This window comes from Rissa tridactyla, chromosome 1 (assembly GCF_028500815.1).
Source record: "Rissa tridactyla isolate bRisTri1 chromosome 1, bRisTri1.patW.cur.20221130, whole genome shotgun sequence".
In the NCBI taxonomy this organism is placed as follows: domain Eukaryota; kingdom Metazoa; phylum Chordata; class Aves; order Charadriiformes; family Laridae; genus Rissa; species Rissa tridactyla.
Window position 1 is genome coordinate 210,698,287 of NC_071466.1, and position 25,057 is coordinate 210,723,343.

The window sequence follows — 25,057 nt, forward strand, 5'->3', positions numbered from 1 at the left end:
ACCACTTCTGTAACCAAAGACACTGGGGAACGAAATCACCTTTATTGCTCATCAATGGAAAAAAAACAAAACAAAACAAAACACTTTTGCTTCCTGCCTATAAAGCTGTTCACCTTTGATGCTACAGAAAACGACCAATAAATCACACGGTAAATGCAATTTCCTCCTACATTTTTAATATTTCTTCATTCCCTGCATGAGTCTCAGCTGGAGGAAAAAACAAAAACTCTCCAGAGCTTACCAGTTGGAAGTGTTACAAAATTGATTTCACAGAAGATCACAGATTCAGTTTGTGTTTTTTTTGTCTATTCCCCAAACAAGATATAGGACCAAAGCAGCACATGCTGGGAACCTCAGACCAGACAAGAAATATCAGAAACTGATAAAACTGAAACAAAATAGAAGGGATTCAAAATTTCCTGCAACACAGGGAGAAGCGAAAAAGACATAGTAAGAAATTGTTGAGGACTTCATAGTTACTTGTCCATCATCCTCTAAATGAATCTTCTATTCAACTGCATTCCAGACTGTTGGCCTCAAAATTGATGTTTATGAATCTGACCATTTAAATTTCCTTATATCATGACAGCTAAATTTCACCAAATAATGCTGAGTCTCAGTTAAAAGCAAATATCTTTCTTTTAAGACAAAATGTGAAAGGTAGCAGTTGTGAATACAGGGGAAAGTAATTGGAGAATTCATTTGTATCCAGGGCAAAAAAAGTAAGGACATTGGTAATCTAACGTAGTTCTCCACATTCACAAATATTTCTCATACTGTAAAGTGAAATAGAGTTCTACTATGTTAGTTCTTTTCTTCTTCCAAGCTCAAACAAGGCAAAAACATTTCAAAATGAGACAGATACAGACCTCCTAACTTGACTTACCTGTTGGCACTTGAATGGGTTTCTGTAAGCTGTCAGGTGTCTGTGCTTGCCAAAATGGTGAGAAAAGTCGTCTTCTGTGTTGAAAATAACATTCTCTATTTCTTTTTTTTTCTCTCAGCTCCATTCAACCCTCCCAATTCAGCCGACAGTATGGTCAAATTTGATGCGTATGGAGATGGGATAGGACGATACAACGTGTTCAATTTCCAGTACACTGGAGGCAGATATTCCTATGTGAAGGTTGGTCACTGGGCAGAAACCTTGTCACTTGAGGTAGACTCTATCCACTGGTCCAGGAGCTCTGTCCCTGTCTCGCAGTGCAGTGACCCCTGTGCTCCTAACGAGATGAAGAATATGCAACCTGGAGATGTCTGCTGTTGGATTTGTATTCCCTGTGAAACCTACGAGTACCTGGCTGATGAATTTACCTGTGCGGACTGTGGGCCTGGAAAATGGCCCACGGCTGACCTGACTGGCTGTTACGACCTTCCCGAAGACTACATCAAGTGGGAAGATGCTTGGGCAATAGGTCCTGTTACGATTGCATGCCTGGGCTTTATTTGTACTTTTATGGTCATTGCAGTGTTCATCAAGCACAACAATACCCCCCTGGTCAAAGCCTCTGGCCGTGAACTGTGCTACATATTGCTCTTTGGGGTCTTCCTGTCTTACAGCATGACTTTCTTCTTCATAGCCAAGCCTTCTCCAGCTATCTGCACTCTGCGTCGTTTGGGGCTAGGAAGTTCCTTTGCTGTCTGCTACTCTGCCCTTCTGACAAAAACAAACTGCATAGCCAGGATATTTGATGGTGTAAAGAACGGTGCTCAAAGGCCTAAGTTCATCAGCCCCAGCTCTCAGGTCTTCATCTGCCTGAGTCTCATTTTGGTACAGATTGTGGTGGTGTCCGTGTGGCTTATCTTGGAGGCCCCTGGCACCAGGCGGTACACTCTTCCTGAGAAGAGAGAGACTGTCATACTGAAATGCAATGTCAAAGATTCCAGTATGTTAATCTCCTTAACATATGATGTAATCCTCGTAGTCTTATGCACTGTATATGCCTTCAAAACAAGGAAATGTCCAGAGAACTTCAACGAAGCCAAGTTTATCGGTTTCACAATGTACACAACGTGCATCATTTGGCTGGCCTTTCTCCCCATATTTTATGTGACATCCAGTGACTACAGAGTAAGTCTTTGGATATCTGTTTCCATAAATCATGTGCATCACGTTAAAGGACTGTGTCGTCATTCACTAAAAGCTTCCTTCATTCCTTTTGTCCCCTGGATCCCTTGCAAACAAGCTCTGCCTCAATGCTAACATCTACCTAAGCATATTACCAAATTTTAGCTTATTTCTAAGAAAGCTGGTCTCCTTTCAAGCCATGCATATAGGGTTAGAGGTGGCAGGAATTAGTACTATCAGTCTGACTGTAATAGAGGCATAGAGTATGGATTAAATATTCATACTGGTACATCAGTATGTGAAGTCGTAGTCCCTAACAGAAAAATCTAGGAGATCGTGAGTTAGAATGAGTCATAATGAGTGGAGGTGGGCCTTAAATTAAAAACTGAACTAACTACTCTCCTTCTGCAAAAGAATCTGCCATTCAAATACAGTATATTCTTTCAAAGAAAAAAGATAAGGAAAGACTTGCAAAATTTTCTATTAAAAAGGATTTTTTTTTAAGAAAAGAATCTAACAAAGGTTATGCTGGAATATAGAACTTTTTATTCTTTCTGCACTTTGTAGGAGATAAAACACATATCTCACTGAGCAGAAAATATTGGTCAGCCTTCACCAACAAACTTAAAAAACATTAAATTGCTTAAATTGTCACATAGTGTTGCAAAGCTTCAAGTTCAATAAAATTGTATTTTTGGACAGAAGGAAATTGTCTCAGAAAAAAGATTCAGATCTGCTCCCCTGGAAATCTCACAGTTATTATGATGTGAGAAGTGACTGCTGGAGCTGGCCCTTACAGCGGTTTGCAGTGAATTAATTCAACTTTCTGCCCAGAAGAAAGGTAGATTAGTTTAGGGCTGTATTATTACCAGTAGTATGTACATGAAATAGCATGTAAACCTGTGGAGCTAATAATGTCACTAAATATACTTTTGGTGTGACCACCCTGGACAGTATATTTAGTATTATTTTTCTCATCTTAGGAAAAGTACAGAAAACTTCAAGAAAACAGGGATACATAACAAACAACGCAGAGTGACAGTAAAAGAGCTAGATATATTTAGTCTAGACAAGAGTAAACCCAGGGAGACGTGATCACAGACTATAAATAATTTCAAGGCAACAAAAAGAGAGAAAGGGATTATTCAGTCTCAGGAGAAGTTAGAATGGCGAGTAATGGATTGAAGGTAATGAAGGGAAAGTTTAAGACAGGCACTGGGGAACAGCTCCGGACACCCAAAGCAATCAGGAAGATAGACATAGAAGGAGGGTAATATCAGTGCAGACAGTCACGTGAGCGGGCAGCACAGACACTAATGGTCAAGAGGAGAATGACTTGATTGCTCAAGCAGAATTTTTCAGCCTTATGGCCTGAGTGGGATTTTCAGAAGCAACCATAGGCATTTAATTTAAATACATAAGCCAACTGCAGTCCTACCAAATTGACAGAAAATGCTTTTGACACCTTATTTGATGCTTTCATGACATGTCAGGAGCTCTTTGAAAACCCCACCCTAGATGTTTAAACTTCTGGGGTTCCTTTGAAAAGCCCACCTTTAATTTCCATGCAGTGTTACATGTTGACTCTGAAGCAACCTGTGCGGTACCAATGTAGACAAATACTGGTGGTATCACCAATAAACAACCTTAGAAACAGAATAGTGACAACAAAAAAAAAAAAATGATGACTGGCTTGAGATTTTGATATCAGGCAAAACCATTGCTTAGGACTCATTCTTCTGAAAAAAAAATGAGAGCTCCTGGAAATGTATCCAGAGATTTTGGTGTTGACCTCACTGTAGTATTTAAAAAACAAACAAACAAACAAAGTAGTTGAACATCATATTCCCTACCAATACTGAAGCAGAAATGTCCCTGTATGAACCCTGTATGGCAGGTGCCAGATATGCTGGGTGGCGTAGTACTGTGTGTCTTACAGATTCACCCACCAAATAATCCTGCTATTTGGCTAAGGCCTTGCCTGCTCTGGGGAGGGTTGGTGCTACATCTATGCCTCCTGTACATACATGGGGTTTTTTTCTGCTAGGCTAAGCTTGCTTATATTGGCACGACTACTCTCTTCTCCCTGAATGGAATAAATTTTAGCAGCAAAAGGAATTCTGGGGGAAGAATGATTCAATCATGAGGTCAGCTGCAGGATTTTTCCATACGCAACATGTCTTCACATAATCACAGAGGTTGTAAGAGACCTCTGGGGATTGTCTAGTCCAACCTCCCCTGCGCAAAGCAGGCTCACCTACAGCAGGTCACTCAGGACTGCGTCCAGTCAGGTTTTGAATATTTCCAAGGATGGAAACTCCACAACTTCTGTGGGCAACCTGTACCAGTGTTTGACCGTCTTCATAGCTTTCTTATGTTTAAACAAAATGTCCTGTGTTTTGGTTTGTGCCCATGGCCTCTTGTCCTGTCACCGGCCACCACTAGGTTAAGTCTGGTTCATTTGTAGTACCTTATGAGGTATTTATACACACTGGTAAGATCCTCCTGAGCCTTCTCTTCACCAGGTTGAACAGCCCCAGCTCTCTCAGCCTCTCCTTATGTGACAGTTGTTCCAGTCCCTTAATCACCTCCATGGCCCTTCATCCAGTATGTTCGTGTTTCTCTTGTACTGGTGAGCCCACAGCTGGGCATAGCACCCCATGTGTGTCTCACCAGTGCTGAGTAGAGGGGAAGGACCACTGTCCTTGACCTGCTGGCAACACTCTGCGTAATGCATCCTAGGAGGCCATTGACCTTCTTTGCTGCAAGGGCACATTGCTGGCTCATGATCTACTTGTCCCACCGGGACCTTCAGGATCTTCTCTGCAGAGCTGCTTTCCAGCTGGGTGGCCCCCAGCATGTGCTAGTACCTGGGGTTGTTCCTCCCAACGTGCAGGACTTTTTTTTCCCTTTGTTGAATTTCATGAGGTTCCCGTCATCCTATTTCTCCAGCAAGTCAAGGTACCTCTGGATGGCAGCACAGCTATCTTCTAGTGTATCAGCAGCTCCTCCCAATTCTGTACAATCTTCAAACTCATTGAGGGTTCACTCTGTTACAGCACCCAGGTTGTTAATGAAGATGTTCAGCTGCATTAGTCCTAATATCAACCCCTGGAACAACTAGTGACTGGCCTCTGACTAGACTTTGTGCCACTGATCTCAATCCTTTGAGACCAGTAGTTCAGTCAGTTTTCAGTCCACCTCACTGTCCACTTATCTAGCTTGTACTTCATTACCTTGTCAATAAGGGTATTATAGGAGGCAGTGTTAAAAGCCCTACTGAAGTCAAAATAAAAAATATCAACTACTCTCTCATCATCCACCAAGCCAGTCATTTCACCGTAGAAGTCCATCGGGTTGGTTAAGCATAATTTCCCCTGTGTAAATCCATACTGACTATTGCCAGTCATTGCTCATCCATGCAGGCCTCCTGCCACATTTGCTTGATTTCCTGCCCATTGGGGTGGACCTTTTGTAAGCTTGGTTGAGGTGATTCTTGAAAAACAGCCAGGCCTCCTGGACCCCTCTTCTCTCCAGGGCCATATTCCATGGTATTCTTCAAAGAAGGTGCCTGAACAGGTCAACCTGCTCTGAAGGGTAGCGATCCTACTTTTTGCCTTGTTTCCTCCTCTCCTGGAATTCAGAATCGTGAATTCCACCATTTGCTGGTTGCAGTGGCTAAAGCTTTCCCTTCCTGTCACGCACCTGACAACTTACTTGTTTGTAATATGAGATCACGTGGAGCGTCTTCCACTATCGGTTTCTCAATCACCCTTTTTAGGAAGTTGACCTGTGTGTGCTTCAAAAACCTCCTGCATTACTTCTGCCCTGCTGTGTCGTACCTCCAGCAGGTATCAGGGTGGTTGAACTGCCCCAAGAAGGCCAGGGCCTGCAAACATGAGACTTCTTCCAGTTGCATGAAAAAAGGCCTCGTCTATTTCTTCCTGATTATGTGGTCTATAGCAGACACCTACCACAGGGTTGTCCACTTTGGTCTGCTCACTAATCCTGACCCATAATCTATCAGCTGGGTCAAGACCCATTGCCAGACAGAATTCCATTCACTCCTGTTGCTCTCTCACACAGAGTCCAACTCCCTCTCCTCTCCCTGCTACCTGGGCAATGACCTGTGCTGTAATTGCAGATCTGTAAGTGGATCAGGAGCCATCTGCCTGCTGCCACAAGTCGCGGACTTCCAGCCTTCATCCTGATGGAAGTCTCCTTTTCCCAACTTAACAAACATAGGCTGCCTAGTTCTTCTTTAGTACAGACCAGGGTCTTGTACCTGCAGAGTGCCAGAGAAGATCTATTCCACCTTTTTCTCATCATGTCTGATGTTGCAGAGTCTGCTGAACTCCTCCTGTAGTTCCTTAACTTGGCAAGAGAAATCCTCCACATCTCACGGAGAAAAGAACAACCCCCCCACACCCTGTGAGAGGCCCCAGGCATCCCTTCAACCCCAAAACTGCAGAGCTGAATCATCCCTTGGGAGCTCAGCCTGGGTCAATCCTGATATACCAGGGACAGTTGCCCCTGTGGGCACTGAGGACCATGCCCTTTGGCACCCCCATTGCTCTGCACACAAACAAAACATTCAGCAAAATTCTAGCCCTCTTCTGTGCTCATTTCTGCATGCTGCTGAACGTCTTCGCTCTCCAGCACTTACAGAGGGCCCAACCTTATCTAATCAAGAGTCAGCTCAGACAAAAGCTCCAGGCTGGTAAATGACAGCTGACAGAGCTCCTTAAGAGATGCTGGAGGTTGCTAGAAGTCACAACCTCCTGCAGCAATCCTCTCCCAGCAGCAGCAACACACCCTGACATTCTTTGAAGTGTTCGCAAGAGTCCTCCAATGATCCCAGAAGTTGCTCCCAGAAGACCCAGAAGATCCCAAAGCAGAGGCCAGAAACTGCTGGGAAAACTGCTGTGATTCATGGCTGACTCTGTTAGGTGCCTTGTAAAAAATTTAGAGAGATGTTGGAAAAGACATATTTCTCTGATGCCATTGATTTTCATGCAGAGATCCACATTGATTTCAGAATGAAAGACACAAAGAAAGCTGATATGATTAAATAAGGACACATGACAAATTCACGGCAGCTTCAATATCTGGCACACTTATGGGAATTTTCAACCAGATCACCTTAGACAAAATCTTAAGAAATGCAGTGATAACATAGGAAGGAAAAGTCCAGGTGTTAAACTGGTTATAATGAAATCAGTTGTCAAAATTCCTACTGTTTAGACAGTTTCTCCCTACATTTTCTTTAGGGGTAATTCTGGCTGAAGGAGCTTGCCCCCCTGCCAGTCATTCCTGCCTGGTCTAGCAGCACTGCCCCGGTTCTGCCAGCACACCCATGTCCATGAGGGTGGGTTACACATCGAACCATTGAAGTGACCTGGGTTAAAAGAAACCCTGTGGGATGGGGCTATTTTTAACCCAAATCTTTTCATTGATTGAGTGCATAATTATAGCGGCACAGCTGAGCTGCTCCAAGAGGCACAGACCGTAAGAAGAGCCAGGGTGGTGGGAGGGCATGGTTAGTGAAGAGGACTTCCCTTGAAACTACTACCTTCATTTGTTCTTAGAATCATAGAATCGCCTAGGTTGGAAGGGACCTTCCAGATCATCTAGTCCAACCATCAACCTAACTCTGACAAAAACCATCACTAAACTATATCTCTAAGCACTACATCTACCCTTCTTTTAAATACCTCCAGGGATGGTGCCTTAAGCGCTTCCCTGGGCAACCTCTTCCAATGCTTGACAACACTTTCAGTGTAAAAGGTTTTCCAAATATCCAGTCTAAACCTCCCCTGGTGTAACTTAAGGCCATTTCCTCTTGTCCTATCACCTGTTAATTGGGAGAAGACACCTACCCCCGCCTCTCTACACCCTCCTTTCAGGTAGTTGTAGAGAGCGATAAGGTCTCCTCTCAACCTCCTTTTCTCCAGACTAAACAACCCCAGCTCCCTCAGCCGCTCCTCATAAGACTTGTGCTCCAGACCCCTCACCAGCTTCATTGACCTTCTCTGCCCTTCTTGTTCTATAACAAAACTCCCAGTCCTGTTTTGCCAGTTCAAGACCCACCCAGAACCTTCTGTGGACCCTGTGGACAAAATGCAGAGAAGAGAAGGAGAAAGTGCACCCAAGGTGTCCATTTCTTGTGTTGTCCCTGTAGGGTCTTCCATGTTCGCTCACCCTGTGAAAGCTGAGAACTTTTTCATGGTGCTTGCCACATCTACCTCGGGTAAAGAGTGATTATTATGTGATCACATTAATTATACTCTCTACTGACAAAGCACTTTGTGCTCTGTCTATATGCATAAAGCAACAAAGTCCATTCCCTACTCTATTTTTCATTTTGCACCAATTATTTCTGACAAGGAGATATGAGAACCATTCCCATGGCAGAAGGCTAATCTCCAAGGACTGCAGGAGTGTAACTAAGGAAAAACGAGTCTTGTATGTATAATCATTCAAATTAAGCAGTAGACTTTAAAGCAGTTTAATTCAACATCTTAATTAAGGAATCTGCTTGGAAGAAAAGAATATAAACCGAAAATGAGGCAGTAAACTGGCGCCTAGTTATACCACTGAACAAAAAGGAAGAAAGATAGTGCCAGCAAAGTTGCACTTACAAATTCCCCAAGGCAACTACTCTAAAATCCTGCAGCCTTATAAGCAATTAATTTCTCAGCCCAAAAGCTTCTGCCTCCAAGTCAGGGCACCTTTCAGGCCCAGTGTGACAAATGTCCCCAGCTCTTATGTTTACTTGAAATCCCTCCTATGTTCCTGCAAGGCATTGCTCAAGTTCTCTGATTAGGATTGAAGTTGGAAGCTAAACTGATTTTCAAATGGATGATCTACATAAGGTATCAAATGTTAACCCACATAAAGTATAGTACGTGCAAGGTGGTTTCCACTGTAGCCAGCTTTGCCCAGTTGTTGCATGACAGGCGTTCCAGAGGATCTCCTGATCAATCTAGAGATCAAGGGCATAAGAAATGAGAGAAAGAGAGCAGCACTATCCTTTCTGTGCTAAACTGAGGGAGAACACACGCAGTCAAGCTCCCCTTGGTACGCAGACACACAGGGCACCATCAGCACCGTGTACCTCACTCGTATGATCCTATGATTGTGGAAGATAAGGATGCTGCAGATATTCCAAGCCAGCCTGCATGAGTGCAAACCCCCAGGACTGTGGTTCCTGCTGTTGTATGATAATGCTGCTAACATTCTGCGTTTCAGAGCTTTCCGTACTGAAACACAGTGCTTTGCGCCCACTCTCTCCTAGGTGCAAACCACCACCATGTGCATCTCTGTGAGTCTGAGCGGCTTCGTTGTGCTGGGCTGCTTGTTCGCGCCCAAGGTGCACATCATCCTCTTCCAGCCCCAGAAGAACGTGGTCACTCACAGACTCCATCTCAACAGGTTCAGTGTCAGTGGGACCGGGACCACTTATTCCCAGTGTAAGTAATAAAACTGCCACCTTTCTATGTGGGGTTGTGGTGAGTTTGGGTAAAGACAAAATGGGGTTTTTACCAGCAACAGAAAGACCTCTATAGGCTGGGCTGTGTACTCCATGGAATCATAGAATCATAGAACGGTCTGGGTTGGAAGGGACCTTAAAGATCATCTAGTTCCACCCCCCTGCCATGGGCAGGGACACCTCCCACTAGACCAGGCTGCTCAAAGCCCCATCCAGCCTGGCCTTGAACACCTCCAGGGATGGGGTATTGACAGCTTCTCTGGGCAACCTGGGCCAGTGTCTCGCCATCCTCACAGTAAAGAATTTCTTCCTGATATCTCATCCAAATCTCCCCTCTTTCAGTTTAAAACCATTGTGCCTCGTCCTATCACTACACTGCCTGATCAAGAGTCCTTTCCCAACTTTCCTGTAGTCCTTTTAGGTACTGGAAGGGGCTATATGGTCTCCCCGGAGCCTCCTCTTCTCCATCGCTTGATTTGTGTCTGGAGAGAAAAACCCATCCCCTCCCAAGGGAATCATCTCAGAGCCCGCTCTGAAGCTCACTGAAGTCAGCAGAAAGCTTTCGGCGGGCTCTGACTCCAGCCCACTGCACAAAGCGAGCAGAGCCTCTCGCTCCCTGTCTCTCTCACAGCAGCGACAGGAACAGATTGCCCTGGAGTATTCCTGTCAAAATGACACGCCGGCAGGGCCTGGGCCACAATGCAGCATGCTCTCAATGGCTCTTATCACCGGCGTGATAAGGAAAGGTTCCAAGTCTGCAGCAAATGCATACAAGGGATGCCACAAGCTGAATCTGTATGCAGAGTGTGAGCAATACCCTTTTTAAGTGCCACAGCCAGGAGAAGCAATCAGTGCTCTATTGCCAGGGTGGCTCGTCTGCTCTGCCTCCCTCCTTTCCTTCATCTTTAGTCTCTTCACCCCAAGCAAATTCACATCTGTGGTTTTGATTTGAGGCTGTTGCTCCTCTTCTGGGTGAGTTGCTTAGAGATTTTGTGATTAAAATAAAAAATTCACCTGTATGGGTGTTTTTTTTTTCCTTGTCAAGCTTAACTAGTCAAGGATGGGAGCACACCGCACCTTGTTCATGGAGCTCTGCAGACAGCGTGTCTAACCGGGAAAGCTAATTGAAAAAGTGCACTGCAACTAGAAAGAGGCAAGGGATAAGAAGCAGAGGAAAGGGGGGACACAGAGCAAGGCTTGCCAGCAAGTTCACACTAACCTAGCCTCAGGTTTTTGAGTATGACTTAAATTTCAAAATTGGCTAGAAACCTTTGGCACTTCAGATTTCAGAGAGAACATGGAATGAAGTTGGGACCCCGCTGTGTATCACATTGGCAGGGATCAGAAGATAAAGAGGTCCCAGCCATCTCTGGCTCACCCATCCCACACCCAAACCATACTGTGCCATGATTGCCCAGGTCCCTGAGCAAGAGAGCAGCTATGTGGCTCTACACTTCCCCATCTCATGAGTCAGGACTGCATCCAACCCTGACACCAGAAACCAAAATGTCCTAACTGTTTTGGGAAACTTAAACCAAGAGAGATGCGATGGCCCTAAGTGCCTGAAGTGCTGAGCACTACCAAAAGACCTGGATTTGCAAGACCAATGGATTCCCAATAAGCTTTGGAAGTTTGGTCTCTTGATGAAATGGTAAGTCCCATGAGATTATTTTCATCCCTATGAATTTTGTATAAGTGGTCTTTCCAAGTTTTTTTATTCTCTCATGCTGTGGAATGAGCTTAGTCAGGAACCATTTTGATTCATGGATACTTTTGTACAGGATTGCATTTTGGAATTCAATATTTTATTATAACAGCTGGATAATACCTGTGTGTGCACAAGCATGCATACAATTGAAAGACATCTTCAGTGCACATCTTTACATTAAAAGCCTACTTTTTCACATCTAAGACATTAAGGAAAGTATAAAAATCCAGACTTACAATCTCTTGCTACTTCACTGTTTAGAAAGGTGGCCCCAGTCATTTCCTTTTCCTGCTTACACCTAACTGAATAAGGGCTGCTCATCTTTGTTGGTCTTTGCAGACCATGGTAAGACATGGACCTGGAAGCAGGACTAAAAGGCCCACCACATACAGTGGAAAAAGCCCTATAGTTTCCATCTAGGACAGTTACTTGGGAAAATAACACTGAGAATTCATTGTCTATCACAGCACCAATATTTGTAAGATGGAAAATTTTCCCTTACTCCCTTCCATTTGTTTGTAAATTATTTTAAGTACATTTTCTTTTATTTTTTTTAACTGCTTAGTCATTTATAAACCTCTGAAAAGATTGTCATCCAGATTGATTCTAATCCACGTCTAAAATATTCCCCTCGTCAGTCTTGGGGCTGTTGGCTTGTTTTCATGTTGGTCTTGATGCTGTTTTCATCAGTCAGAAACTGCTTAATATGAGACTGACCAAAATTATCTCCAGGGCATTGTAGTAACAGCAACATCCGAAAAGCCAGTTCTTGTTCATTATCACAGCCTTAAGGGACAGGAGTACCCAAGTGGCTCAAAAGGGCAATGTGTTTCCTATCTCCATGGATTCCTACTTCCATTGCATCTCAGGGCTGCCACCAACCTCCTCACTCCATCAGTCCTTAATGCCAAGAGTGTAGTGGGTCATGAACAGCAAATGACTCACACACAGTTCCTGGAACCGTGAAAACTGGCCAAACACTATAAGAAACGGTAAGTGACGCTCATGGTGCTCTGGGGTAGTGTTAAGTGTTAGCTCCAAATGTGTATCGCAGTTACATCCCTAAACAGAGCAGTGGAGGAAGGGCCTGAGTCAATGGTCAACCACATAAGCTGCAGTGCGGTCATGAGAGCTAAACTGAGCACCTCACGTAGTCACCTGAATACAGCTGCTCGTCTTTGCTACATGCTCTGCAGAAAGCAAGTAGAGGTGAATACTTTGCCACTAGGTGAGGAAACTTGTTTTAGAGGCACCAAGCTTTGATCATTTTGACAGCTGAAGTCTGGACTACAAAAGAATATAGGTTTAAGCTGAAAAGAGACAGGATATATGTGTACCTAGGTATATGACGTGTTTTGAAATTGATATATCTGTACACATTTATTTGAATCTAAAAATTCACTTTTGGCAGTGCTGTGTAAGTTCTGCTCCCCCTGCAGTGTTTCCCCCATTGGGATGTTTCCCAGTTTTCCTGTGGCCTGTTTTATGGGTTTGGCAGAGGTTTTCTCGTAAGGTAGGAAGTCAGCACTCATAAAACTTCCCAGAGAGTTCAGGACTGATTTAAACACCTACATGATTCAGGATGAGCTTTTACACACAGAAGGTATCATTCATGCAAGTTATGTCCACATGGAGAGCCACACATGGACTTGAGCTCCTCCAGTTGTCCTCCAAAGGGGTCAGAAAAAGAAATGAAGCTACTGTTTATAGCCAGGCTGGCAAATTTTCTCTTTCAGAATTTGTTTTCCCAGACCTTGTTCCAAACTAGACCTGATATACGGCTTTTATACATGACTAACTCAGAGTTGTCCATCTGTGAGCATGAGTGGAGGAAGTGGCACACAGACGGCAGGTTTGAGTCTGCCTGTTCCTCACCATGTAGGCACACTGCAAGGTGCCCATGGCACTGCTGGGTTCTTGCATTTTACCTCCGGTTCTTTGCCTTGGATTATCTAAGAAAAATGAGGGACGACCAAGAAAGAGAAGATCAAAAGCATGAATTGCAGCCAGATCAAGACTTCTGGTCATGTCACACATTTTAGCTTGCCCTCAGCACGAGGCAAAATGGAGGTGAATGGTCTCTAGCAGCTCCAGCAATATTTCAGGAAGCCCTTTGGCTGCTGCTGTAAGACACAACGTGAAACTCAGAACCCTGCAGGGCCAGCGATTAACGGTGCTGAGGCCTGTAAGGAAAAGTAAGATCTTTTGTTCAGTCTCAGAGAGAGCTGGATACTGAGTGTGAACGCTTTACTCCACCCGGCAGAGTTAATAACTGCCTCCCAGCACTACAAGAGAGGTACGTGCTGTGGAGGAAGCCTGGGAACTGAAAACACCAGGCCACTTGTTTCTCGCCTACCACCATATTTCTCTGTCCAACTTTGACATCCTCCCGACCCAGTTACCGTAGTATTTGAGCTATTCATGCTCTTCAATGTGTTGGGACTTCAAAAAAACCCCGAAGCTAAAAACGTTCTGGGTGGGTGACTGATGTTCACAGAAATGAAATGCTTTTGCCTGTACTCATACTGCGGTAGAACAGGGATTTGAATTGGGTCTCCTAAGCAGTACTGTTTTTTCTATTTGCCAACAATAAGTAGAAATAAAAAAATAATAACAATAATCAAAAATTCGGGTCGATGTCCTGCCATATTATACCCAGTTAAAAGTACTGGATACAAAACCTGATGGATAATTTTCACAAAATTGTAGACATGCTGTCCTGTGCCCTTTTAACTCCAAATGATTGCTTTCACATATGTGACTCACAGCACATATCCAGGTTATGAGAGATCAAACTCCATCTACCTAATTCAGAGACCGGCCTCATTTTTGGCTCTCCTGTTTATCAGGAATATGTCCTGCCCTCTGAATAGTAGGTTAGTCCAATAGGTGCCTCTAAATTTCTCTTGTTAAAGCAGTCCTGTTTTCCATGAAATATTTATTCAGTCAATGAAAGAATTAGAAATAGTAGCTGATTTGAATAAATAGTGATCTGCTCTGAAAATGATGCTGAGCATCTTTGGAGAACGAGTCTGCAACGGAGAGCGTAGCCAGCACCAGTTTTGGAAGACTGAGCATGCCCTTGTCAGCTGCATAAATTGCTTTTTACACTGGATGATTGAGTTTACTAAGTCATTGCTCGCTGTGTGTTTTCTTTGATGAAGGCATCACATTTCTCTGGGTCACTGCTATCATTAACCTAATGTATCTTTCAAAAAACGGCTTTGTGGTGCCATAAGCAGAGATGTCACAGAGTATCTGAAAACACATTCCTGATGCCCAATGGATAATTTTAACAAAGACGGACAAACCAGCTTGCTTGTAAATTGAAAACCACAAGGCTTTAGCAGAATGGTAATATATCCTACAGTCAAAATAAAATACATTTAGAAACACATTCTGGTACTCAGATCTAATCTTTTATCACTGAAGCAATGAAAACCTGATGTATAAAATATTAGGCAACGTAGACAAGGATATCAGAATCTGACCCTCTCCTCTGGGTGCATATTGAACACAGCTCCTAGAAATTAAGGGTATTGTGGCCAGAAAATATTCTGGGATTAGGTGAGAAATAATATTGCTTTCAAATTCAGTTATTCAAAAATTTCGTCTCTCCATCCAACATGTACTTAGAATTCTTATTTTTTTTTATTAAAAGTAAATCAGCACACAGTCCCAATATGCAGAGGTAGATTCTCTCCTGGATTTAAAAATACCTGTATTTTATTTCAGGAATGTCCATTCCAATTATGTGAAAGCTGAAAGGATCAGACCTGAGCGTTTCTTACCAAAACACAGAAAAAACAAAGGTTCACTTTTTATTCTACAGGGATATTTTAGCACCACTCTAGCTATATTAATTCACACTACCATGCAAAGTGCTATAAAGTGAGACCCAGTGGCCCGGAATTATCCAAAAATATTTTCTATATTTTATTCATAGAATCATAGAATGGTTTGGGTTGGAAGGGACCTTAAAGATCACCTAGTTCCAGCCTCCCTGCCATGGGCAGGGACACCTCCCACTAGACCAGGCTGCTCAAAGCCCCATCCAGCCTGGCCTTGAACACCTCCAGGGATGGGGCAGCCACAGCTTCTCTGGGCAACCTGTTCCAGTGTCTCAGCACCCTCACAGTAAAGAATTTCTTCCTAATATTTAATCTAAATCTACTCTCTTTCAGTTTAAAACTGTTACCCCTCATCTTATTGCTACACTCCCTGATAAAGAGTCCCTCCCCATCCTTCCATTAAGCCTCCTTTAGGGACTGGAAGGCCGCTATAAGGTCTCTCTGGAGCCTTCTCTTCTCCAGGCTGAACAACCCCAGACACTTCTTGGAGAAGCTTAGTCAGCCTAAGCACTCTCAATGGTCAGCAAAGAGAAATTGGGTTCCTCCAGAGGATGCTTCAGCCTCGGATCTGAATTGCCTTGTAGAGGTGCAAGCAGCATCTCCATCAGCCCCACTGCTGACACAGTCACATACCGTGACTTTTCACTGGGCATGGTTAAATTGGGTGAGACGGTCCAGATCAACACAAATTCTAATCCTACATGTTGTTGTAATTTTTTTGCTGCCATGAAGGCAGTTAATTATCCTCTCTCTTTCTCTTTCAGCATCTGCTAGTATGTACGTACCGACCGTCTGCAATGGAAGGGAAGTTCTGGACTCCACCACTTCATCTCTGTGACTGTGACTTGCAGTTCAGTTTTTGAGTTTTTAGACTGTTAGGCAAAATTTTGCACACGTTGTGCACTCCGGAAAACACCAGAAAACAAACAAAATCAAAACAAAACTAGTACCTTTTTTTAGAAACAGTGTAATAAATTATTTTTGAGGATTGTACAGTATATAGTGATGTTCTGGAACTTTTTAGACTGATTTTAGCCCTTCTGTTGTTAACGGTTGTAAGGGACATGTAAATAACCATGGTTCACAATGTGCATAGTCCTGCAGTAAGGGAGTGATTTGTTGCAAGCACTGTTGCAATGTTAGGTGACTTCTTTCCTACGAAAGTTTTTTGTAGCTCCTTGTTGTAATTAACTTAGACTGCATTTCTATGTTGTATATTACAGTTACCTTACGTGTAACAGATTGGTTTTCTCAGCACAAAACAGCAGTATTAATGTAAAGGCACCAATAATAAAAAGATAAAAGTTTTTCAGCATGTTTTCATTTTTGTTTCTTCCTCCCTCAAGGTCATTACATTTCTCTAGGCACCAGGATAGGTAAAAAGGATTAAAAGCCTGCAGTACTAATGTGTGCACACACATATCTGTGTATGAGTCTGTACCTGTGTTGCAAAATCCATACCACATAATATGTGCTTACGATGAATGCTTTGTCAGGGTCAAGTATAAATTCCCTCTCCTTAAAAAAAAATGCCTATTATTAAAGCATCTCAGGTGCTCTTTTTGTTCTTAAAATGTACGGTGATCTTCAAAAGTGAAAATGCCTAATTGCATCTCAACGAGATCTTAGCAAAAAATGTTTGATCACTGGTTCATTCATTTGGCACGACTTAATGCTGTCATGCACGCAATAGATTGGTAGCATATAAAAAAAAACAAAGAGATTTTAGATTAGGTTGGCAAGGAGATGGAAGAAAACCTGTCAGAAAATTAGCTAAGACTGTTATATACCTCCAGCCAAAACAAAGCTGGTTCAGTTTGTCTGCATCAACCACAGAAAGAGAGACCAAAAAAAGTCACAAAAGAGAAATCCAGGAGACATTTACACATGTCTCTCGGTGACCTTTGCATTCAAACCAAGCGATTTAAGACACATATACCAGGTACTTAGACAACTGCAAAATACCTTTAAAGTCTGGCTTTTATAACTGCTCTCTTAAAGCTGCCCTCACTCTATTGAAACAATCTCAAATCCTCCCTTCTGCCAGGTCCAAAAAGTCATTAAGGAAACAAACACACCTTTGATTAATGTGTCTGGGCATATTTACCTAAGGGCTTGTTCCTGTTGATCTCATTCCAGCTGAGGTCAATAGCAAAATTCTCATTGACTTCAAAGGCAACACCACTGAGGCTTGAAAGGCAGACACTACAGATACACGCTGTTGGATGAACAAGTTCTCTGGAGCCTAGTTCTCCTGCACTCACAGAGGTTTTTACACATTTCTGTGGAGGTGCAAGTCCTTAGGGCTGAACTGGCAAAGGAAGTAGCTGTTCTTTTGAATTCAAAAATTAAAGATGCAGGGTCTTGAAATTCCTACTCACAGATATATACTTATTTTCTTTGGACATCCATATGTCCACCTGCAAAGACCTCTTGATGTCTACACTTCTGTGACTGGCAACACAGGCAGCTATTTAAGTCTGGGCATCATGGAGCTGTCTAATACAAAAACCCCCGTGACTTTCCCCAAAATAGGCATTGCTCAGCCCCGCATCCCATGCAGAGCCCTGCATTCAGCTTCTTTCTCTCCACAAGCTTTGGAGTGCCTAATGTTTTGGGCTTGATTCTCACGAGGGTCAAGCTTTGACAGGTTGGGAGTCTTGCTTTCTAAACCAAGACCCCTTAAAGCATCTCAAGTTGGGCAGAGGCTACATTCGTTTGACTTTTGTGTGCACTTTCGTGGATTAAGAGGCTGTTCACAGTATGGCAACAGGTCAGAATATCTGACCGTAATGCTGATGTCCCTGCGCCTACGTTATCTTTATGAAGCTCTTAAAAATGGCCAAGCCAATGTGAATTTCTTCTCAATTTTTATGGAAAGCAGCAATCAGGGTCAAATCCACCCTCACCGGACATTCATTAATATAAATAGCTACATATGAGATTGTCAACCTCTTCTGCCTTTGTATTCAGTGGAGAGAAGTGGGCACAGTTCCCCTGGCTTATCTCAGACTGCTGCTTTGGGCTGAGGTGAATCTCTCCAAACAAAGGCTAGCAGAGCTTGCTCAGATCACAAAGTTTGCACTGAAAATAAAGGCATTGCGTCAGATGATATTCCACCCCCAGAATCTAAATTGGCATTACTGAAGCTAATTTATAGCAGGTGAGGATCTTACAGTGCCAGAGTTTTCATTCTTTTTGATAGCACTATTGAGAAAATGACCCAATGTCTGTGTCTGAACAGGCGTTATGAATACTTAGGTGGTTTGAAAGCCACTTGCATGTGGGTTTTTCATACAAAAAAAAACCAAACCACATGTAGCTCTGAAGTTCCAGCCCCACCGAATGTTCACGTCATTTTTGTATTTTACTTGGTTTTGTCTTAAAAGATTTTCACTACTTTCCATCGGATGTCTAAGGATGCAGACTATCTGGTATTGCCTGATGATTCAAGTAATCCAGTTTCAAAACACAGCAAAACAAAAAAGGAAAATGTCAAAGTCTGGCAGAGGCTGTGCACACAATACTAGCATGAAAATCTCTTGAGAAACAGAAATTTATTTATTTATTTATTTATTTATTTATTGCTGTTGTCTCGCATCATCATTTTAGTTTCTCTATTTAGAACAGTTTATAGTTTTTGTTCCCATTTGTGTAAAACCTGGCTTCAGAGCAGAAAACTCTTCTGTCTCTTCATCGCTCCCACCATATATAAAGACTTGAGTAATTCACCTCAAAGCACAGTGGGTTCTGTCACGGTTCCTTGCATGGTGGAGGGAAGCCTCAGGTACCTTGGCTGGGAGCCTGAAGAGTCGTCACACTGCTCTGAGCCCTGCAGGCAGCCAACGCGGGGAAACGCTGGGGACGAGAGCAAGGCTTAACCCAGCATCTGTGGTGCCTTACTGGAGGCTGCAGAAAAGTTTATTTATTTGTCATCAGAAACCATAACTTCAGAGTACCTGACACAAATCAAGAGTGCAGAAAGGTCTGTGGAAAACTGATCACTTTTTATTTATTGGCTGAGCAGAAAAATAAGACTCAAAAAAATCATCGCCAGTCAATCTGAAGTAAACAAGCTTTGGCGTTTTTTTTTGTCTTTGTTCTTGGTTGATATTTTATTTTTTTTGTAGGAGAGGTGGGGTTTTTTTAAGTCTTGAGTGAAATTTGAAAGCAAAACAAAAATCTACTGTGGCAAACGAAAACATTATATTTTGTCTTCAAGTGGTTATTTTTCCTGAATTAATTGAATACAACTGGTTTCAGGCATAGCCAGAGAAATTTCAAAAGGAGTTGTCCTTTCAAAATGAAAAATGGTCAAAACTTACTTTAAAAATGTCATGTTCTACCTAAACAAAACAAATCCCCAAAATCAGCAGAAAATGTCCAAAATATCCTGACTCCACCCAGAAATCTCAGCTGTGGTAAAGAGCTGCAATCCTTCACCCAATTAGTACACTTAGAGTAAGGGAGACGAAAACAAACCCTTAACTCATCACCAAACACAGTCTGATGCCCATGATGTCATCACCTACTCATTAATGCTTGGGTCCGCAAGATGAAAGGCAGAAGCTGTTTATCCACAGCCACCTCAAAGCTTCTCAGCAACACAGGCAGAGCTGAGCTTTGTCACTGCAAGAAAGAAAGAGGCCAAGGCCAGGCTGGGCTGGTTTTGCAATAGGAAGGGGATGGGTAGGAAGCAAAGGCTGGGGGGGCGGCCTGGAGTGCTCATCTTCTCTCTTCTTCCTCTAAGGAAGTGGCAGGGTCAGGAAAGATCTTCTCTCGCCCCAGCGGTGCCACTTCCCTACACACACCAACCCCTCCTTTAGAGGCAACAACGGCAAGCAGATAATGACTTTCTAGCACATTGCCATTTTAAATATGGAAGAAGGCAAGGGCCAGAATGGGATGTATATAACATCAAAACTCTCAGAGGTCACTCTTGCACATCTTTTATTCAAGCAAACACCCATCCACCCAACCTCGCTTTGGTTTCAGGTGCCGTTAGAGCACCCAGTATATGAGACCTTGGAGTTTTCTTCCTGATGACGTCCAACTCTGTACATCCAGAGAAATAACCAAAACACAGTGGCAGCTTATGATCAACTCAATTCTCATGTCTCCCTCGCTCCTCCTGCACGTATTCAGTGTGGGCACATCCAACCAGGTGACTGGGGATGTCACCGTATGTTGTGACACACACTGTGTATTTTAGGATGAGCCTGACCTCGTTTTACGTCTGTTCCTACCTCCTTACATGCTTGCCAAAGAAGCACAGTTCACAAGCATTCAAAAGCAGCAAGAAATAAAAACAAGGGGATTCAGTGAAAGAAGCATACAAGGGGAAAGACTGAGAGAGACGACCAAAGATAAGCAGAACTTCCCAAGATTTCTCTTGAGGTTATCATTCCCTGTTACATTATATAGAATAGATATTTAAGGCCTCCGTGCTTCATGATATGGACCAATGAGCGGCATTCCTTACTTAGGAAAAATGTCATCCCCGTTGGCATGTCAGCACCAATTGTAGCTGGTTTTACTCTTACATTGAAGCACTTTGTGTTGACCACTGCTGGGGATGAGTCAACAACCGCTGGCTCCTAAATGGCAACATCTGCTGCTATCTTGTCTGATTATAATTAAGTATCTCCACCTTATGGGTACTACTAGCTCTGGCAGGACAGGCAAGCCAAAAACTGCAAACTTTCCCTTACTAATGAAGAGTCTCAGAACCTCTTTTTCAAGAGCAAATAGTCAAATCCTTTCTTTGAACAAAGATGACAGCTCCTTGAAGCTACTCAGTAACTTCCCTTTATGACTCTAAGACACTTAATTTTCCCCAAGCCTAGACTCTTAATCAGTCGTATTATATATTACAAACGTCAACCAACATAATCAGAGCCAAGACAGAATACATTTGCACATTTCCCCCCTAGCAAGCACTGTCAAAGCTGAGACAATAACATTCTGCTAATTTGCCAATAATTTATACAGAGACACCACTAAAATGTGCTTAATCCTCGAAGAGATTCAGTTGCTTGACTCCAGATTTCAAAGAAAAGCGTGCAAATGCAGCAATAAAATGCATTCCGTTTAATCAAGTGAACACATAACAGACTGATCACATTGTTTTATGGCATCAAATAACAGTTTCTGATGTGATTCCATGTGGGAAAAAGGGGGAGGTTGCTGTAAGTATATTTTGGCAGAGTACTAGAAGAGGTCACAGACAGCTGATTTCTTAATGAAGTGTTAAAGGCTTCCAAAATTTGCCTCTTATTGGAAAATGGAAACTGCCCTTCTCTACTATATCTTTAACAGAAAGAAAAGAATAGCAGAAGTCAGCTAAAATATGCCAGTTTTAACTTGCTGAATTGTTGGAAAATTACATTTTCTTATCTTAAGGTAAATAAAGTCTACAGTATTGGTTTGTATCCCACTAAGTTAGCACTGTACCAGATACGCTATTAGATTGTCTGGAAGGATTTTCAACAATATCATAACAAACCATTTGGAAGCAGAGCTGACAAGGGTCGTAGCAAAGTCAGTCAGAGCTGACAAAAAATTTCCACTCTGTACTTTATTTGGAAAATAAAAGGGAAAGAGAAAGGAAGCAAACAAACTCGCTGCGGTATGAAGTCAAAATAAATATAGTTCATAAAAATTAAGGCATTTTGGAGATAAGGGTCCAGCGATGACATAAGAAATTATGTTCTGGAGAATGAGCTGTAATTATGGCTTGGAAAACATATGGAGAGAGAAGGGAAAAAAATAAAGGAGACGTAGACAGATGCAGTTTGATGGCAGTGAAAAGCTCTATCCACCACTGCAGACCTGCAATGTCCAGGAAAGGCTGCAGTTCCACCACACATCTCAAGTCCAAAATTTCAAATATATTTTCACTTTATTTTATGAATGCCCATCAGATATATATCTTTGATGCTACAGCACACTAGTTGAATAAAAATCAACAACATAAAAACCCTCTTCATAAAAGATCCAAGAAGTGAAATCCCAAAGCCATAACCATTTACTCCGTGAGCATATCATCTTTGACAACCATATATAAATGACATCATGACGACAAATACAATGTACAATAATAAGTGTGCAATGGTACAAAATATACAAAAAGGAATGTGTATTTAATATACATTCAACAATACCCCATAAAAATCTTTGTTGGGAAAGTGAAGTGCCTTTTCAAGAACAACAAAAAATGTACACCACTTCAGTTAAGATGCCTGAAGTATCTCCCATCAAAAGAGTAAAGCTTGTGTTCTTTGACTGGAGATATAAAATAACTGAGCTGAATTTTTCCTAACAAAAAAAAAACAAAAACAAAACAATAAAATCTAAACTTCATAAAATTTTTGTCCACATCTATAGTATAATAAAATATTTAGAGTGCAGAAAACTCAGTTTAATTTAAATTTTAGTTAAAAGTGGGCCCTCTTTTACTGATAGATCTACTCAATCATATAAAATCAAAAATCTGTATTCCTTATAGTAAAAAGACCATTTCTGCCCATGTGTCTTTTCTGGTTTTGATGCATTCAGCAATTCACATAATTTTGCTATAATGAAAATATGACTCTGACCAGAGGTCAATACAAGAATCATTCCTCATTTTCTCCTGGCTCTATACAAATCTTGCATAATTTTACTCAAATATTTTTTGCCTAAGGTTCAGATTCCTTTGAGTTCAAACTCAATGGGAATTTCAGGAAATTATTACAGTGGATATTATGAAGATCACATGCTTATAATGTGGCTGATTTTATGAAAAAGTCCACCCAGGCTCCAGTTTTTAAGACACCATTTTGTGCCCTTCTTCCAAGACAGGTACTTGCACTGACAGCAGAAAGCATTTAGATGCTGAGCTGCACAAGTACATAACCCATGCTCAGCTCTGCCGGGCATCTGTCCTCGTTCCTTGCGTGGGTCCAGGAATGAGGGTGGCTGAACATTTCTAATAAGCCTCCCAACCGCCAAAGCTCACCCCCGATTTCCAGAAGTAGAGATTCTTGCTTTACCTCCGTAGTTCAGGCTTTGTTGGTTTGCAACCCAGGGAAAGGTGACATATTGGCAGCCCAAGGGAGGGTCCCGAAACTGTCAACGACCTCCCTTGAAAGGACAAGATTCCAGAGAGGGACAAGATGCCACAGAGAGGGACAAGTGCAACTTGCACTTTAGATATCACTTTCCTTCTCTTTATAGAGTTTGAGCCTGCTACTCCCTATAAACTCATGGGCCCAGACCTACAATTCATACAAAAGCAGTTAACACACTTAAATTTAATAGCACCAGGTTTTACCCCAACCATGATGGCCATGACTTAGGCATCAGAATGGGTTCAACTTGCAGGTGCAACACCACACCTCTTGCATTAGGCCAACGCAGACCATCCAACTCTTCAAAGTATTAAAATCAAAAATACTTTCCAAAGCTCAAGACTCACCTGATGTTTATTCCCAGTACCATTTACAATTTTGATTTTAAGAGAGACTCATAGTTATGCTACTAAAGGACAATATGCAACCTCTGTGGGAGGTTTCAGGCCTCTCTGAAAATCAATTCTTACGAGTAGAAGGAGTGACAGGAAATGAAAGGTACCTATAAATCATACGGCATGCTTAAGCAATGCCCAGGTGAATGCAAAAAATTCTTGTTATTTGCAGTATGTATATCTCTTCCTGAGTTGAATTTCATTCCCAGTATGGAATCCAAGCGTCTGCTTTCTTTTTTTGGCAAGGTACTCAATCACATGGTAAGGCAATCCAATTTTCTAGTTTGCTTCCTGTCTTCTTTCCTCCTAAATGGCCAAGCATTTCTCACCAAGATCACCACTACAATGTGTGCCAGAATATGTTTAAAATATGGTCCTGTAAAAATAGAAATTAGGTTTGTTTCTTTGAAGGCAGCATTAATTCTTCATATATTCTGGGATCTTGAAGATTTCAGCTGAACAGATTCAAAATTATCTTCTTTTTCCTGCAATGGAAAAGACAGGTTCCCATCAACTGGGTTTCCTCAAATTCACTCCAACGGTTACTAATGTCACTTCTCTTAATATCTCCAGAGCAGCCTTTGCCAAAGACCTCACTTTATTTCTACCACAGTCATTAGGTGCACAGTTTGACCCTTTATTATTTTACAACGCTACTAATTCTGTAAAAAATTTGGAAAATCAATAAAATTTTGCCAGTTATATTGTCCATGGCACAGGGTACAGGGAAAATTTGCATTTCGTACTCACAGTATAGGAGAGGTATTCAGAGTTGGGGAATTGCAAGGTAATCATATTTATGGTTATTATTACTTCTGAATGTGTTTCCTACAATAAATAAAATGTTCGGACCAAAGTCTGTGAATGTGAACGCCATTGCCTCACTCCTGGATTCCCATCCCAACTCGTCCTCTGGGAGACCCACAGAGCAAAAAGGCTCTGCAAATCCTCTGCCATCTTAAAAACCAGGGCTGGGCTAGAGGGTTGAGTTTTCTTTCTGTTGTTATTTGCTGGGCGCCAGCTGGGGCCCTCTGGCATCAGGGCGAGAAGCACGGACGTACGCATTACTGCGTGCGCCAACAACCCGACGGTCCCTGCAGAAACAATGAATGAAGGAGCCCTCATAAAAATACTCACTAGAAAATGCTAGTTCTGGCTTCGTGTATCTACCTTTTATACTTGTTGATATACACAGTTTGGAAACTATGTTAAACTAACCCCATGATCTGACCTTTACAGCTGTCTCCCTCAGAGATCAGGACAGCCTAGTGCAGATGTGAGAAAGAGCAGGGGGGGAAATTGTCCCACGCCAGCCTACTGCAGAGTGTATATTTCTTGTTCTGAAGGACCTGGTATTGTTATGCTGGAGACAACAGATGGAACGAGAACAGCCTCCAATCTGAAGCAGTTTCATAATTCTTTAACTTCTATA

At 42.3% G+C, this 25,057-nt stretch overlaps 2 protein-coding genes across 3 annotated transcripts in view; one reads left to right on the plus strand and one right to left on the minus strand.

Annotated features, from left to right (window-relative positions):
- The window catches only part of GRM3 (glutamate metabotropic receptor 3), a 52,097-nt gene extending 36,107 nt beyond the window's left edge, over window positions 1–15,990 (plus strand). The window contains exons 3-5 of one of the 2 annotated variants that reach the window (XM_054213324.1): window positions 1,005–2,071; window positions 9,366–9,540; window positions 15,884–15,990. In XM_054213324.1, coding sequence (XP_054069299.1) covers window positions 1,005–2,071; window positions 9,366–9,540; window positions 15,884–15,957 — 1,316 coding nt within the window. In that variant the 3' untranslated portion in view covers window positions 15,958–15,990. The remainder of the gene's footprint in view (window positions 1–1,004; window positions 2,072–9,365; window positions 9,541–15,883) is intronic. The other variant, XM_054213331.1, reaches the window with a different exon arrangement.
- A 6,011-nt stretch (window positions 15,991–22,001) lies between these two features.
- Window positions 22,002–25,057, minus strand: part of ELAPOR2 (endosome-lysosome associated apoptosis and autophagy regulator family member 2) — a 108,015-nt gene continuing 104,959 nt past the window's right edge. The window contains exon 22 of the mRNA XM_054188344.1: window positions 22,002–24,110. Within this exon, the coding sequence (XP_054044319.1) occupies window positions 24,051–24,110 (60 nt within the window). The 3' untranslated portion in view covers window positions 22,002–24,050. The remainder of the gene's footprint in view (window positions 24,111–25,057) is intronic.